General features: G+C 50.0%; 1 protein-coding gene across 26 annotated transcripts in view; it reads left to right on the top strand.

The window, feature by feature from the left end:
- The window catches only part of TANC1 (tetratricopeptide repeat, ankyrin repeat and coiled-coil containing 1), a 259,413-nt gene that overhangs the window by 212,869 nt on the left and 32,436 nt on the right, over positions 1-14,108 (top strand). For all 26 annotated transcript variants that reach the window (XM_058300842.1, XM_071216386.1, XM_071216383.1 and 23 more), the window contains 4 exons: positions 677-1,284; positions 4,313-4,421; positions 5,217-5,339; positions 12,233-12,469. In XM_058300842.1, coding sequence (XP_058156825.1) covers positions 677-1,284; positions 4,313-4,421; positions 5,217-5,339; positions 12,233-12,469 — 1,077 coding nt within the window. The remainder of the gene's footprint in view (positions 1-676; positions 1,285-4,312; positions 4,422-5,216; positions 5,340-12,232; positions 12,470-14,108) is intronic.

Below are 14,108 nucleotides of genomic sequence, written 5' to 3'. Positions count from 1 at the left end.
GCTAGTTACACAGGTGTAGTCGAGTTGGTGAAAATGAATGACACCCCACGTGTACAATTTGTGCACAGTGTGTACTCTGTATTTTCAGTTGAAAAGTTGACTTCATTTTAAAAGTTCATTTTAAAAATGCAAGTTTTGAGGAGGGGAAAAACCCAGCAACCATTAAAACAGCCAAGGGGGGCCCTGGAGGCGCAGCGCCCTCGTCTGGCAGGCTGTCATGGGGACACAGCTTGGGGCAGTCGAGAGTCCCCCGTCGGGTTCCACAGCCCCAGTTTGTGAAGCAGGTGGGGGGAAGCCCCGTGCCTGGGCATCTGGCCATCGTCCTAGATGAACGGGGCTCGTTTGCATGGTCCTTGTCAGGTAGCCCATAGCCCAGTGTCAGGATTATGGGCATCAGACCTCCAGCAGGGTGGCCTCTTCCACCTAGCTCGGCGCTGGCTCCTCAGACGAGGGCCCCGAGAAAGCTTTACCGATTCAATCTCGCATCAGGATTTCTTTCACATAAGCTTTTTATCTTCTGCTTATCCTATTACACGATTGAATACAAAACAACGAGTCTCTGTAATCCAGGAAAATCCTCCTTGAAAGAACACTAGTGAATCTGGTTTGAAATGCTGCTAAAATAGAAAAGAAATCTGCGTGGCACAACACTGTGGGTTTGTTTCCCCCCTCACAGGAGATCGTGAGCGCGCTGCCGCTCACCAAGCTTTCCTTAGACGACTTCCCCGACAACAAAGACATCCAGAGCGACCTGCACGCGTACGTCCAGCACAGGGTGCACAGCAGCCCCGACATCCTCGGCAACATCTCCCTGAACGGCAAGGCCGACGCCACCCTCATCGGGAAGGTCAGCAGCCACCTGGTGCTGCGCAGCCTTGGCTCCTACCTGTACCTCAAGCTCACCTTGGACCTCTTCCAGCGGGGGCACTTGGTCATTAAAAGTGCCAGCTATAAGGTCGTGCCCGTGTCTCTGTCCGAGCTGTACCTGCTGCAGTGCAACATGAAGTTCATGACGCAGTCCGCCTTCGAGAGGGCGCTCCCGATTCTGAACGTGGCCCTCGCGTCGCTCCACCCCATGACGGACGAGCAGATTTTTCAGGCTATTAATGCTGGCCACATCCAAGGCGAGCAGGGGTGGGAGGACTTTCAGCAGAGGATGGACGCCCTGTCCTGCTTCCTCATTAAAAGGCGAGACAAAACCCGCATGTTCTGCCACCCATCCTTCAGGGAGTGGCTCGTGTGGCGAGCGGACGGGGAGACCACGGCCTTTCTGTGTGAGCCCAGGTACGGAGGCCGCTTGCTGCCTGCTGCTGAGGGGTTGGGGAAAGGCGTTCAAGCAATGCGGTGCCCATGCTTTCATGGACAGGCAACACCTGGCCAATGATGCGGTCTTGCTACTTTATTTTCTTATTTTTTTCCCCTTTTTGGTGAAAAGAGGGGCAGTGGGAAATCCTCCCTTTCTGTACAGAAGCTTCCTTCCTTCAGTTGTTAGAATTTGAGGACGCCTCAAGAATTTGAGGACGCCTCAGTACATTTGGATGAAAGAGAGGCTTGGCACTGCCTCGGTGAAATTCCTTTGCTGCCCATGTTCTTCTAATCCTCCATCTCCACCCCTCTCCCCCAAGCTTTACAGGGGTCACCTATGGGAAAGTGTGACCTCTGTCAGCTCCAGAGGAGTCGGAGGATTTGCTGACGCTGGTCAGTTTCTCTACCTGTGACTCTCTGGGCACCTCAAGGGTCTCCTCCCTCCCTCACTATTTTTTATTTTTCCTGGTTAGAATTCCAGGAAAAGAATTATGAAGTTAAAAAGTAAAAGCTTCAGTCTTCATTGATATTTCCTAGCTTTTCCTATCTCCTAAACTTTAGCATTATTCACAGTTTACAATATTTGCACCTGTTTTGTTTTTTTCCTGAAATATATTAATTCATGTCATAACATTTTACCCTCAATAACTCATGTACCTCAAAAAAGGGGGACATTATTAAATGCAATGCCATGACCACTTCTAAACCAGTCATCATTTATCAAAACCATCAAATATTTAGCTGTGCTCAGATTTCTCCAATTCTTCCCCCTTTTTTTAGTTATGTTCAGATCAGGATCCAAAATCCATAAAATGAATTTGTTTGTTTCTCTGTTCTCTCTTCATCTGTAGGTTTTTCTCCTCAACCTCTGTTTGTTTTCCTTGCAATATTTGTTTAAAAAGGGCAATTGAGTGGTTTATCCTGTAGAGGTGCATGACTGTGGAAGGATCGCGTGGCGAGTTGTCTCCTCACAGAGGTGGGAAGCTGTGAGCTTAGCCGAGAGCACTGGAATCCTTTGGTTTGGCCACTGAGGGGGTGTGTGGCTGTCCCACCCCATAGGGCCCTCTGTGGTGCTTAGCGTGGTGAGGCTTTATGGTGGATGCAATCCGTGTGTCCACAATGCTCAGTGGCCTGGGGGCTATGGGTGGCTTTGCTGTCATCTCGGTTCAACCCTGGGACCAGCCCTTGGTTAGGGACCAAGAAGGGCTTGGGGGCCTGGAAAAGCTCGGCCCTGAAAAGTGGCCGAGCTTGGTTTCCATGGGAACACGGGAGGCTCTCGTCTGAGAGGCAGAATCCCAGACTCGAGGCTGAGGAGGTGGACTGTTTCTGAGGGATCATAGGTTAGTGCTCATGGGAGAGACAGGCCACGAGACACAGGACGGGACTTCTAGAGGACAGCGTGGCCTCCCTCATTCTGTTGAAACCAAGTCTCCATCTCCATCGCCTTGGTTTCCTCACCCCCAATGTGGTTTATTTGAGAAACAGGCATATATATCTAGATAGATAAATACAATTGAAATGATGTATGCTTTCAATCATCAAGATTAGCAACTACTAGAAAACAGATTCAGGAGAAAGCATTATTTTTTAACAATGTTTATGCTTCCCTCCACAACAACCACTTTTCCCCAACAAAATAGGCTCTCAGGTTTGTCAGAGTGAACCCAAAGAGAATCAGTCACATCATGCAGAAGTGACAGCTGTGGGAGTAAGTGACCCCTCAGTGTCTTTTTCAACCTGTTGGCTCAGACAAAGGCATGGAGTCTGAATAGACAGAATGAGTCTCACAAACATGGAGGGTAAATTGGGTGGGATGGCCCCTATGTGACAGGATTAGTGGGGGAGGAATTGATGGTGTGAGTTGAGTGTCCAGCATGTGCCCAGCCCACAGCAAGAGCCCACTCATTTGTCTTCACTTCCTTTCCCCCACTAAGATGTGTGTTCCCTCCAGGACCCAAGCTTCTATGATCATTAAGTATTGCTGAGCATGGCCTGGCCTTCTTGTCCATCCGCTTAAGGCCTTTTTACTTGGTGGTGACTCTCCTAAGGGCAGGCCTGAATGTGCCAGGTCGTGGCATCTGCCCATCTGTCCGTCTGTCCCTCCCTCCATTCAAGAAATACTTCTTTGGTTATTTACCAAGCCCCGGCACGTGGTGAGGCACTGGGACTGTAGCTTTGACTAAGACAGGAAGGACCCTTCATCTCATGGAGACTTACACTTTTGTGATGGACATACATCAGTAACTAAGATGCTGAGAGGGTAACATGTCCTCAGAAGAAAACAGAGTGGTGGGTTGCACCTGAGTGATTGCAAAGATAAGCATTCTCCCTGGCCTAGCTGCTGTGGGCTGCTTCGCAGACATTGGGGGATCCCAGAGAAAGCCTTTGAGGTCATTTAAGGAAAAAACAGCCTGTGTCATCTTCTAAAGAGAGACAGTCTTTCACCTGGTATGTAGGGTGATGCTGAAGCACCAGGAGGACAGCTTGGGGGATCACGTGGTGACACACACACTGTGGATCCATGGTGCAGTGGAGCAGGGCCTATTTTTTTTTTTTTCTAATCTTAATTTATTTACTCATATTCCATATCCACTAAATATACATGCCTCCTTCCCCCATCACCTGGTAACTACTAGTCTACTTTCTTTCTCTGCAAATTTGCCATTTCTAGGTACTTCTCATAGGTGACATCATATGTCCTATGTGTCTTGCTTATTTCACAGAACATAGTATTTTCTAGGCTCTTTCATATTGCAGCATGTCCTTGAACGACAGTCTTTCTTAGAGCTGAATAATATTCCATTGTGTCAACCACATTTTCTTCATTCACCTATTGATGGACACATGGCCACTGTCGGCAGTGCTGCTCTGAACACTGTGTACACATGTCTGTTCAAGTACCCGTTGCCCCTTTCTTGGAGCATTGCCTAGAAGTGGCATTGCCAGGTCCTGTGGTGATTTATTGGGGATAGCAGCTTTTGATAAAAACCTTTATTTCTTGTCCTAGGAATGGGCATGCTCTCCTGGCGTTCATGTTCTCCCGACAAGAGGGCAAGCTGAACCGCCAGCAAACCATGGAGCTCGGCCATCATATTCTCAAGGCACACATTTTCAAGGTGAGGTTTGGCTTTGATAGCCCTCCATGGCCCCGTCCCAAACACATCCCTTCCTCCTCCCCAGGAATAATCACTGTTCTCTTTCATCATAATCACTTCCTTGCATTTTTTAATAGTTTATTTCCCAAGTGTATATCTAATGGCTATGGGTAAGCTTTTTTCCCTTTAGCTCTCCTTTGGGTTTCTAAAGGTTCCATTTTATTCCCTTTGGTTTATTATTTATTTTTTGGAAAAATTGTTATTTGGCATGCCTAGTTTCTTACCACCTAGATTTTCTGATTGTCCTTATATCTCATGGTGTAGTTTAACATGCTCCTCTTTCCTGTGAATTTCCTGCAACGCATTCGCAGGATCTAGAGACTTTGTGTTGAGGTTTGATATTTTGGGGGATTCAGGGTGGTGAGGGGGAGGCAGGATTGCTTTATAAATGGTAGGAGTTTCTTCTGTCGGGAGGCACGTAATTTCTGCATGCCTCTCATTTTGTGATGTCATCAGCCATTCCCAGGCACTCCTGGAATCATTCATTCATTAGGGATAAAAAAAAAAATGGTGATCTGATTCTGTTGTTTATTCTTTCTTTAATTGACTGGACTACTTGTATAAAGAAAATCTCTACTGTCTGTTTCCCAGAGGTCCAGTTCGAGGGGGAGAGGCAGGCTAATTCCTTGACCCTTGAGTTTAGGTAGGGTTCACAGGTCCGAGTCGCAGCCCTCACTGCTGTCAGTGCAGCATGTCACTCTGATGCTGTTCTCGGGAAAGGAGACGCTGAGCCAGGTTACCTCTGATCGTTTCCAGGGCCTCAGTAAGAAGACTGGGATCTCTTCCAGCCATCTCCAAGCCCTGTGGATCGGCTACAGCACCGAGGGGCTCTCTGCCGCCCTGGCCTCTCTCAGGAACCTCTACACTCCCAATGTGAAGGTAAGGAAGCCTCGAACGAACAGAGTCTGCAGCTCCCAGCCCCCAGCATGGCTGTCTTTCTGCCCGGAATCCTGCTTCCGCCTGCCCTGGAGAGTGCAGGAAGAGCGAAAGGAGCTGCCAAAGATGCTTTTGCCCAGATGCAAATCACACAGGCTTGCATGTTCTGATTACTGCACGTTTTCTAGAAGCTGAGCTTTTGCTCAGGCAGGAAGGTGTGCATGGTCAGGAGCTGCCCTAAGAGCCCACGGTGACCATATCAGAGCAAAAGTGACAAGCAGTTCGCAAAGGTTGGAGAGAGATTTCCAGGGAAATTGAGTTTTAAGGTGTGCTGGGTTACTTATCTGAACCATCTCTTTATGGTTCAAATAAAATTAAACGTGGATGAGTGACATAAAGGGCTGGGCACACGAGGGAAATCTCACTGAAGCCCTTCAGTGTCCGCCGTGTGTCTGCCTGTACCCGCTGCTCAGCCCTGGTCAGCGGCTGCCATGCCACGGTGTTCCGCTGAGCTTTTCTGGGTAGACTGTCCTTCCCTGTTACATGCGGTCTAAGACTCTTAAGCACAGAAGGGCCAAAAGTGGCAGGGCCAGCAAGGTCTTTGCATCCGGCCTGCTGATCCAGGCCCCCGGCCTTGGGCCCTGATGAGCACGGCTGCCTGTGGAAGCTCTGAGGCAGTGTCCTGTGAGCCGTGACCATGACCCACTGTCCCCGTCTCGGTAGCGTGAGCGAGGCCCTTACGTGGGCATCCGGGAAAGACCGGGACAGCTGTGTCTTCCACTTCTGCTCTTCATGGCCACGTGGAGAGGGGGTGCTCTGGGGGCCCCTGGGGAGCTTCTGCGCCTCTCCTCCCTGCGTCTGCCCTCCTCACCCCTGGCACTGCCCCTCGGCTGTCCCCGAGCCTCAGGGCTGCGGGCTTGTCCCCCGCGCTGGGTGGGCGTGTGCCGGGCATACGTCTCCGCGTTGGAGGCATGGGGGTGTTAGGGGCGGCCACGGAGCAGTGCATCAGGAAGGGCCCGCAGTGCCGCTTGCATGGAGCCCTGCTGCCCAGTGCAGGCCTTTGTGTAGATAAGGGAAAGGCCTGCCCCAGGGGTCGCAGGTGGTGTCTCTGCAGAAACAGAAGTGCCGCCTCCTGCAGGTGGGCTCAGCCCCCGTCGGCTCGCAGCTCCATGGGCAGCGGCGGTTGGATTTCAGCCTGGCCCCTCTCGAGCACTAACTCTGCAGCTACACGTGTGAACCCCGTGCTGCCCTCCCGCCTTGGCTCCTGCTCCTTTGCATATTCTGTCCCCCCCCTCCACGCAGACCTTTAGGTTTCAGTGTCACAAATGAACATACATGCAATTTTTTATAGAGAGGGTGGGCAGGCATGCCAGTTTTTATGTGAGGAAAACTAGCTCCAAGCTGCTGCTTCTGATCAAAGGGAATTCTTACTTCCTAGATGAAGTTGCTCTAATAGAGAGTAGAGAAAGCTGTTTCTTAAGTTTAGAGTTCACATAATGAAGAAGTCCTCCTAAGAATTTTTTTTCCACTTAGATTTTATGGAAATAAAAGTTGAACTTTACCATAATAACATGGTTCAAGCTTTCATTTCAGCTGAAAGTCTATCTTTTAGCTTCTCCATAATTAATTAAATTCTATAATGATAAAAAGGAAGAAAGAAATAAGAATAAAAATGGCAAGATCTGTTTTCATGAATTACAGGCACAGAAGTTGTTCTTTATTTTTTAATTAAAGATTTATTTATTTATTTCTCTCCTCTTCTCCCCACCCCACCCCCCCCCCCCCCGCCACCCCGGTTGTCTGTTCTCTGTGTCTATTTGCTGCGTCTTCTTTGTCCGCCTCTATTGTTGTCAGCGGCACAGAAATCTCTGTTTCTTTTTGTTGTGTCATTTTGTTGTGTCAGTTCTCTGTGTGTGCAGCACCATTCCTGGGCAGGCTGCACTTGCTTTCGCGCTGGGCGGCTCTCCTTACGGGGCGCACTCCTTGCGCTTGGGGCTCCCCTACGCGGGGGACACCCCTGCATGGCAGGGCACTCCTTGTGCGCATCAGCACTGCCAATGGGCCAGCTCCACACGGGTCAAGGAGGCCCGGGGTTTGAACCGTGGACCTCCTGTGTGGTAGACAGACGCCCTAACCACTGGGCCAAGTCTGCCGCCTAGTTGTTCTTTTAATATGCAGAAAAGCAAATGAAAAATGCCATCCTCTGTTGAGTACGAGTTTTTAAGACAGTAAATGAAAGGTGCAGCATAATAAAGTAATAAGTTTGACTCTCCCCCTGGGATTGGGAGTTTTCTTCTTTAACGTACTTGCAACCTTTTAAGAGTTTTTCTTCTTTACTTTGGTAGAACTCCAATGTCACGTATATCTCCCTCATTCCCAAAATTAGATTACTTGGTTATAGACTCATATGGCATTTCATTATCTTTATTTCTTTTATCTTTCAAGAAAAACAGTTTTTCCCAGAATCTTGAACAAATTACAGTAATTTAAAGTTATGCATGCAATTAAGGAACTTTTTTTAGAGAGTATTAAATGTTGTCATACAGGAATGAATGTCATTCTGAACACTAATTGCAGTTTGCCACTGTGGTAAATTAAAGTGACTTGACTTATTCAGGAAAGATTACTTGGCCGATGGCTTTTAATTTTAGTGGCATGCCAGTAGATTCCAATAGTTTAGTCTCCCTTTACCAGGCCAGGGTCATGCTGGCCAAGACCCTGGCTGACCCACTGGGGTTCTTGCCACCAAGGCCACCAGGCACTCATCCAGCTGGTTGTTTTGCTCACACCGGTCTCATGGGACTAGCTGCCAGCACAGGCTTCCCCTGCTGCGGACTTGGGGGAATTCAGGTTGTGATTTGTGTCTCAGGGTGAAGGCAGGGAAGGGAGGAGAATGGAAACCAGGCTTGGCTTTTGGCCTAACTTCCCTTGGCTGGGGATCCAGTCATTCTGCTTCACAAGACCGTGCATGTTTTAGAGCAGTTGTGCTCAAGTGAGCCTCTGTGTGCCTAGGGAGAAAACTGACTCCTTCCCCTTTAAGACCGTGCTGGCCAGGGCCCCTTCTGTTCCTCGTGGTTGCCTTGTCCTGCCTGCCCCTTTCCCTCTTTTGTTTTCTTTCATTCATTAAGCCAGAGGCTTATAGATAATACTACCATTTTCAAGTGTTATCAAAAGAGGGCTTCTGTGGTGGTGGTGGGAAAATTTCCATGTAGTTGGAAATAAATTTATGGGATGAACCACTCTTGAAAACAGTGCAAGCTTCTGTAGAACTGCCGCTTCTGGCACTGGACTGTTCTGGGCAGGAATTAGCTTTGTGCCCAGAGCTAATCTTTTTCTTGCCCCCCTCTGAGCCTCCGAGTTGCCACCTGTAAAATGGAGATAACAAACGAGCCCGCCTCATAGAGTGATCAGAAGTGAGGTGGCATATGCCAAGTGCTTAGAAAAATACTTGGCACTCTTTATGTGTTCCGGACAAATTAATTATTTTTCTTAGTGCTACTCATCGTCCCTGGAAACCTGAGACCTTGCGATGTGCCTGTTGGAGGTGGCTGGGAAGAGCTGCCTGCCAGGAGGGCTTGCGTAAGGCGTCTGAGCTGCTCGTGTGCTTGAGGGGTGCCAGGGAGGTGCACAGGTGATGTGGCAGGGAGGTTGGAGCTGCGGGGTGCCGGGCGCTTAGTGCACGGCTCCCACCGCACCTTCCGGGGCCCTTACCCCTTCTGAAGACTCCATAAAGGACTGATTCTAGGAACAGCAGTCACTATCCACGGAGGCCCGGGGGCTGGGCTGCATGCTTTATATCTGCGCTCTTGCGTTTCTAATCTGCACAACCACCCGATGAAGTGGGACTGTTCGAACCACGTTTTTCAGATGAGGAAGCCAAGGCTTAGGACATGCAGGAGCATACCCCAGTCACACAGCAGGCAGGACACCTGCCCTGAGGAAGGCCTTGCCCGCAGGTGCATTCATTGCCTCATGTGTTTACAGCCCTGCTGCCAACTGGAACCTCCCGGGGAGCTCTGGGTGCCTGGGCCCCACCCCAGTTAAGTCAGACTCTCCAGGCTGGGGCCTGGGCCCTGGAAACTTGCACAGCTCCCCGATGATTTCAGCGTGCAGCAACGTTAAGACCCATGGGTTAGAGAAGGTTCACAAACTGATGGGGCATTAAGTGGGTAAAATGACGCCAGCATAGCACCAACAAAGGACATGTTTTTCTTGACAAACAGATGAAGTGTGAATTGATGACACACATTTTGTAAAAAGGCCTGCAGCTGAGCATGGACGTTGCAGCTAAAGTCTTGTTTTGAGCGAAGTATTAAGCAAGAATACTGAATATACACCTTTCCAGCATCGTGGCCAAAGAATATCTGAATGGGGTGAGGTATTGCCATTCTCTCAGGAGGCACCTGAAGCCCTGAGAGGTTGAGTAATTTCTGAAAATCACACAGTAAAAGTTTAGTTAAAAGGCTGCTTGAGCACCCAGACTATTTAATCTACCTTTTATCTCCTAGGCTCTTAAAGAGGGAATGGAATTGATGGGAAAGGGGAAAGTGAGTGACTCTCAGAGGAATCTGCCAGAGAATTTATAAACTGTTCTTGCCTGTCTTGTGTCCAGAGACTCTGATGTGCCTCCTGGCATTATATGTGTTTTGGAAAAGCTCCTTATATGCTTCCCTGGCTAAGAGCCAGTTTCTGAAGCTTTGATAAAATCCCCATGTAGTTCACCAGCATAATCCTATTATTTCTATACTGATAATAGTTAATTCAGAGTGGAGAGGAAGAAGGTCTCTTACTTTGAATTAGCACTTACCATTTTATAATACTTTTTTTTTTTTTAAAGATTTATTTTTTTATTTATTTAATTCCCCTCCCCTCCCCCGGTTGTCTGTTTTCTGTGTCTTTTTGCTGCGTCTTGTTTCTTTGTCCGCTTCTGTTGTCTTCAGCGGCACGGGAAGTGTGGGCGGCACCATTCCTCGGCAGGCTGCTCTTTCTTTTCACGCTGGGCGGCTCTCCTCACGGGCGCACTCCTTGAGCGTGGGGCTCCCCCACGCGGGGGACACCCTTGCGTGGGGCGGCACTCCTTGCGCGCATCAGCACTGCGCATGGCCAGCTCCACACGGGTCAAGGAGGCCCGGGGCTTGAACCGCGGGCCTCCCCTGTGGTAGACGGACGCCCTAACCACTGGGCCAAAGTCCGTTTCCCTTATAATACTTTTGAATCATATTTGAGCCTAGTGGTCATTTTAAGAGCAAGGCCATGTAGATTGCAGCAGCAGGCTTGGTGGGGATTAAATATCAGTGTTAGGACAGGAAGGCATTTTTGGATTCCCCTCAGTGTTTCCTGCCTCTCCGTCCATAACTGCTGATTGACCGCAGGAGGCTGGTTTGGTTGCTGACCTGGGTCGGCCTAAATGATGGGCCCCTCCGGTCGGTGCAAAGGACTGGGCAGCTGGCGGGCTGGCCTTGTCAGGGACCCCTCGTCACTTGTGAGGAGCTGTTCTTCCTTAAATCTAAGTAACAGTCTTAGCAGTGCAAAGGATTTGGCACTGGGGCAGCCCTGTCCGTGGCAGGGCTCTGCCTCTCTCCTCTGTGAATTTGTGTCTTAGAACCATGCCTGGGTGGAGGATGGCAGGGTTTGTGCACAGAGGCAGGGAGCAGTAGGGGGGAGGGACGGGGACAGAACGACTTGGTTCTGGTGATGCATTGGAGCAAAGACCCCCAGGAAACATCCTTCGGCATCTGTATCTATGGAGGAGATTCTAGGCAGAGGGACCTGAAAGGGGCAAGGCTCGAGGCCGCAGCCTGCAGGACCTCAGAGGGCAGGAGTGGGTGAGAAGGTCCTAGAGGAAGCCAGGGGCTGGAACACCAGGGGCTCAAGCCTCAGCGGCAACTGTGGCATCTTCAGATTTTACCCTTTTTGTTCTGACCTTTGTGTTTTCTGAGTCATGGTTTCACCGCCTAGTGGTATGAAATTCCCATGGCTATCAGTCTGTAAATATTCTGTCAGCTACTCTTATGGACACACATCATTTTACTTCCATAACTTTGAATTATCCCTGGGTATTTCTCGTCAAATCAGTGATACCATGTCCTGGGTTATTGGCACCGAGTGAGTAGCTCAAAAGGCCTCCAGGGTTTTGCAGTGGGCGACTGAGAGCTGTTCAGGACCATTGAAGGAAACAGTTTAAAGAAAGCAGTGGCATCTTAATAGTGTTAAAGGAGCATCAATTTTTTAATGCCCGGAAATTTCAAGATGATATTTGTATATACCTAAAATTTGTATAAGGTGTTCAGTGATTTTATTTGAAAATAAGTAGACAGAACTTTTCCCATTGTTTTGAGGGTTTTAGCTGGTGATAAATACAGTAATTAGCAGAAAAAGCAAATTATTTTCTAAAACCGTGGTACTGCTAACAGTCCAAGGAGCGTATGATGATGTTCACGCGGTCTGCTTTTGCTTTGAGGAGCACTTAAGAAGAAAAGATTCACCGTTTGTATTTCTTTTTGGCTTTGTTACCTTACTGTTAATTGTTTAATCCTGTGCTTATTATTTCATTGCCAAAAAACCAAACTGTCTGGTTTTAGTTAGAATAAATAGTGGTTTTCAAAGGATGGCTCCCAGGCTAGCTACATCAGTGTCACCTGGGAGCTCATTAAAAAGTCCCTTTCAGGCCCCACCCAGACTTCCAAATCAGCAATTCAGGGGATGGGACGAGTGATCTGTTTTCACAGGCACCCCCACCCACCCCACCCCGGAGATTCTGACGCTTGCTCAAATTTGAGACCCGCTGGGTTTAAGTGATGAGACAAAAAGTGGCAGATACCGCCCTACTCCAGAAATGTCGAGACCGACGGGTACCCAAGAAATTAAAATAGTCTTGCTGGGGCCTCATCCCACAGGTGAGCCGGCTCCTGGTTCTGGGAGGAGCCAATGTCAACTACAGGACGGAAGTGCTGAACAACGCGCCAGTCCTGTGCGTCCAGGCCCACCTCGGCCACGAGGAGGTGGTCACCGTGCTCCTGGAGTTCGGCGCCTGTGTGGACGGAGCGTCGGAGAACGGCATGACCGCCCTGTGCCACGCGGCGGCCGCCGGCCACACGAAGCTCGTGTGCCTGCTGGCCGAGAAGGGGGCGCGGGTGAGCAGAGCCCCGGGGCGCAGGCGGGGGGGGGGGTTGCCACGTCACAGGTAGCGTTTGTCCCACTGCCCCAGTCTTCCTTTTGTCTCTGCCTGGTCGGAATCGCAGCCTCAGCAGAAAGGGTGAAGCCGCGGGTGACCGTTTGCCTGGTGCCTGGTGGGCAGCCTGGGGAGGGGTGCGTCAGTGCGGTGCGGGAAGCTGGGGTGTGCCCGGCGGTGCCCCTCCGCCCAGGGAGGACCAGCCTCTGAGGGCCTGCGAGTGTTGACCTAGCACTCACCGTGGAACTTGAACGCAGCACCCCGATTGGTTGTAGAGGTTTTCAGTGTTTGATTTCTTCCCTCCTCTCCTTTCCTTCAGTTCGTGTCTTTAAAAATGCTAAAATGAGTCCAGTGGGTCTGAGGAGCCACAGGCTGTGCACACACGGGTAGGAGCCCGGCTGCCTGGGTGGGAAACGCTCCTCCTCCACTCACCTGAGCCTGTGTGCCTCGGGCTTCTCATCTGTCAAATGGGCAGATCAGCAGTACCTACCTCAGGGCTGTGTGTGAGGGAAACGGCAGTCCGTGTGCTTATGTCAGAGGGCCATATATTATTAACAAGCTTTTCTAGGGCCATCAGTGTTAACGGGCTAAGTAAAAACAATTTCATAGAACTCCCAGAGAGCTCTATGCAAGTGTTTTTAGAAACACTAGTGAGATCCTGTGAAAACAACAGCCTGTCAAATGAAAATCCTGCCATCATATGGATTTTTTTAGGATTACTGTAAGCATTTCATTGGGGGACGGGGGGGACTGTGTTTGACTAACAGTAAAGAAGAGACTGCACATATTTGTCTTTTTGTTTCATTAGAAGATTTAAAATTGAGCAAATACATTAGGCTCATAGTACCTGGGGGAGCCTGATGTTTTGGAGGTTGTTTTGTTTTTATCTCAACAACACAGCATCCAGGGCGAATGAACTTTAGCTCAGGAACATGGGGAGTGTCGCCTTTCTGCCTTCCAAAGTGGGCGCGTTACTGCATATCATCACGCCTCCGTTTCCAGATTCACACTTCCCTGAGCCTTATTCTGAGGCTGGGCCCCCTCCCATGCACGGCTGACAGCTCTGTAGGAGGAGGGCAGAGGTCCCATGGGCTCCCAAAGCCTCCCGGTCAGGGTATAAAGCGCCCTGAGGATGTCCAAGCAGGCGAGGCTGCACCTCTTCCAGCCTAGTGTCCCCTGGGTTAGGCAGGAGGTGATAGGGTGGCTTGGGGACCTGTAGGGTATGCAGCGCGCAGCCGCTCGCCCTTTGTGGCCCCCTGACACGCTGCCCCGCCCCAGCTCCCAGGTGGCTGGCTGCTCGCAGCCTCCCTTCCCGCCCTTCCTTATTTGCACCTGGGTTTTCCAGATCCCTTCCTTTCTCTGGCTTCCTGTTTCAGTGACCCAAGAACTACTGTCCTCCCCTAAATCATAGCTTGTCCCAGGAGATTTAGAATGTTCCACCCAAATGACCAAAGGTAGAAAGCATCAGGCTTTGTCTGAAGTTTTGGCCTGTGTCTTCATGTGTGCTCGCAAGAGCACCCGCAAGCTCCGCGTAGTTGGCCTGATGGAGGGGGGGGTCCCTGTGACCACTGGTTCTGCAAAGGGAGCCCGAGGCCTGGCGC

The sequence above is a fragment of the Dasypus novemcinctus genome, chromosome 7 (genome assembly GCF_030445035.2).
Source record: "Dasypus novemcinctus isolate mDasNov1 chromosome 7, mDasNov1.1.hap2, whole genome shotgun sequence".
NCBI lineage: Eukaryota > Metazoa > Chordata > Mammalia > Cingulata > Dasypodidae > Dasypus > Dasypus novemcinctus.
This window is presented reverse-complemented; position numbering and strand designations above follow the sequence as displayed.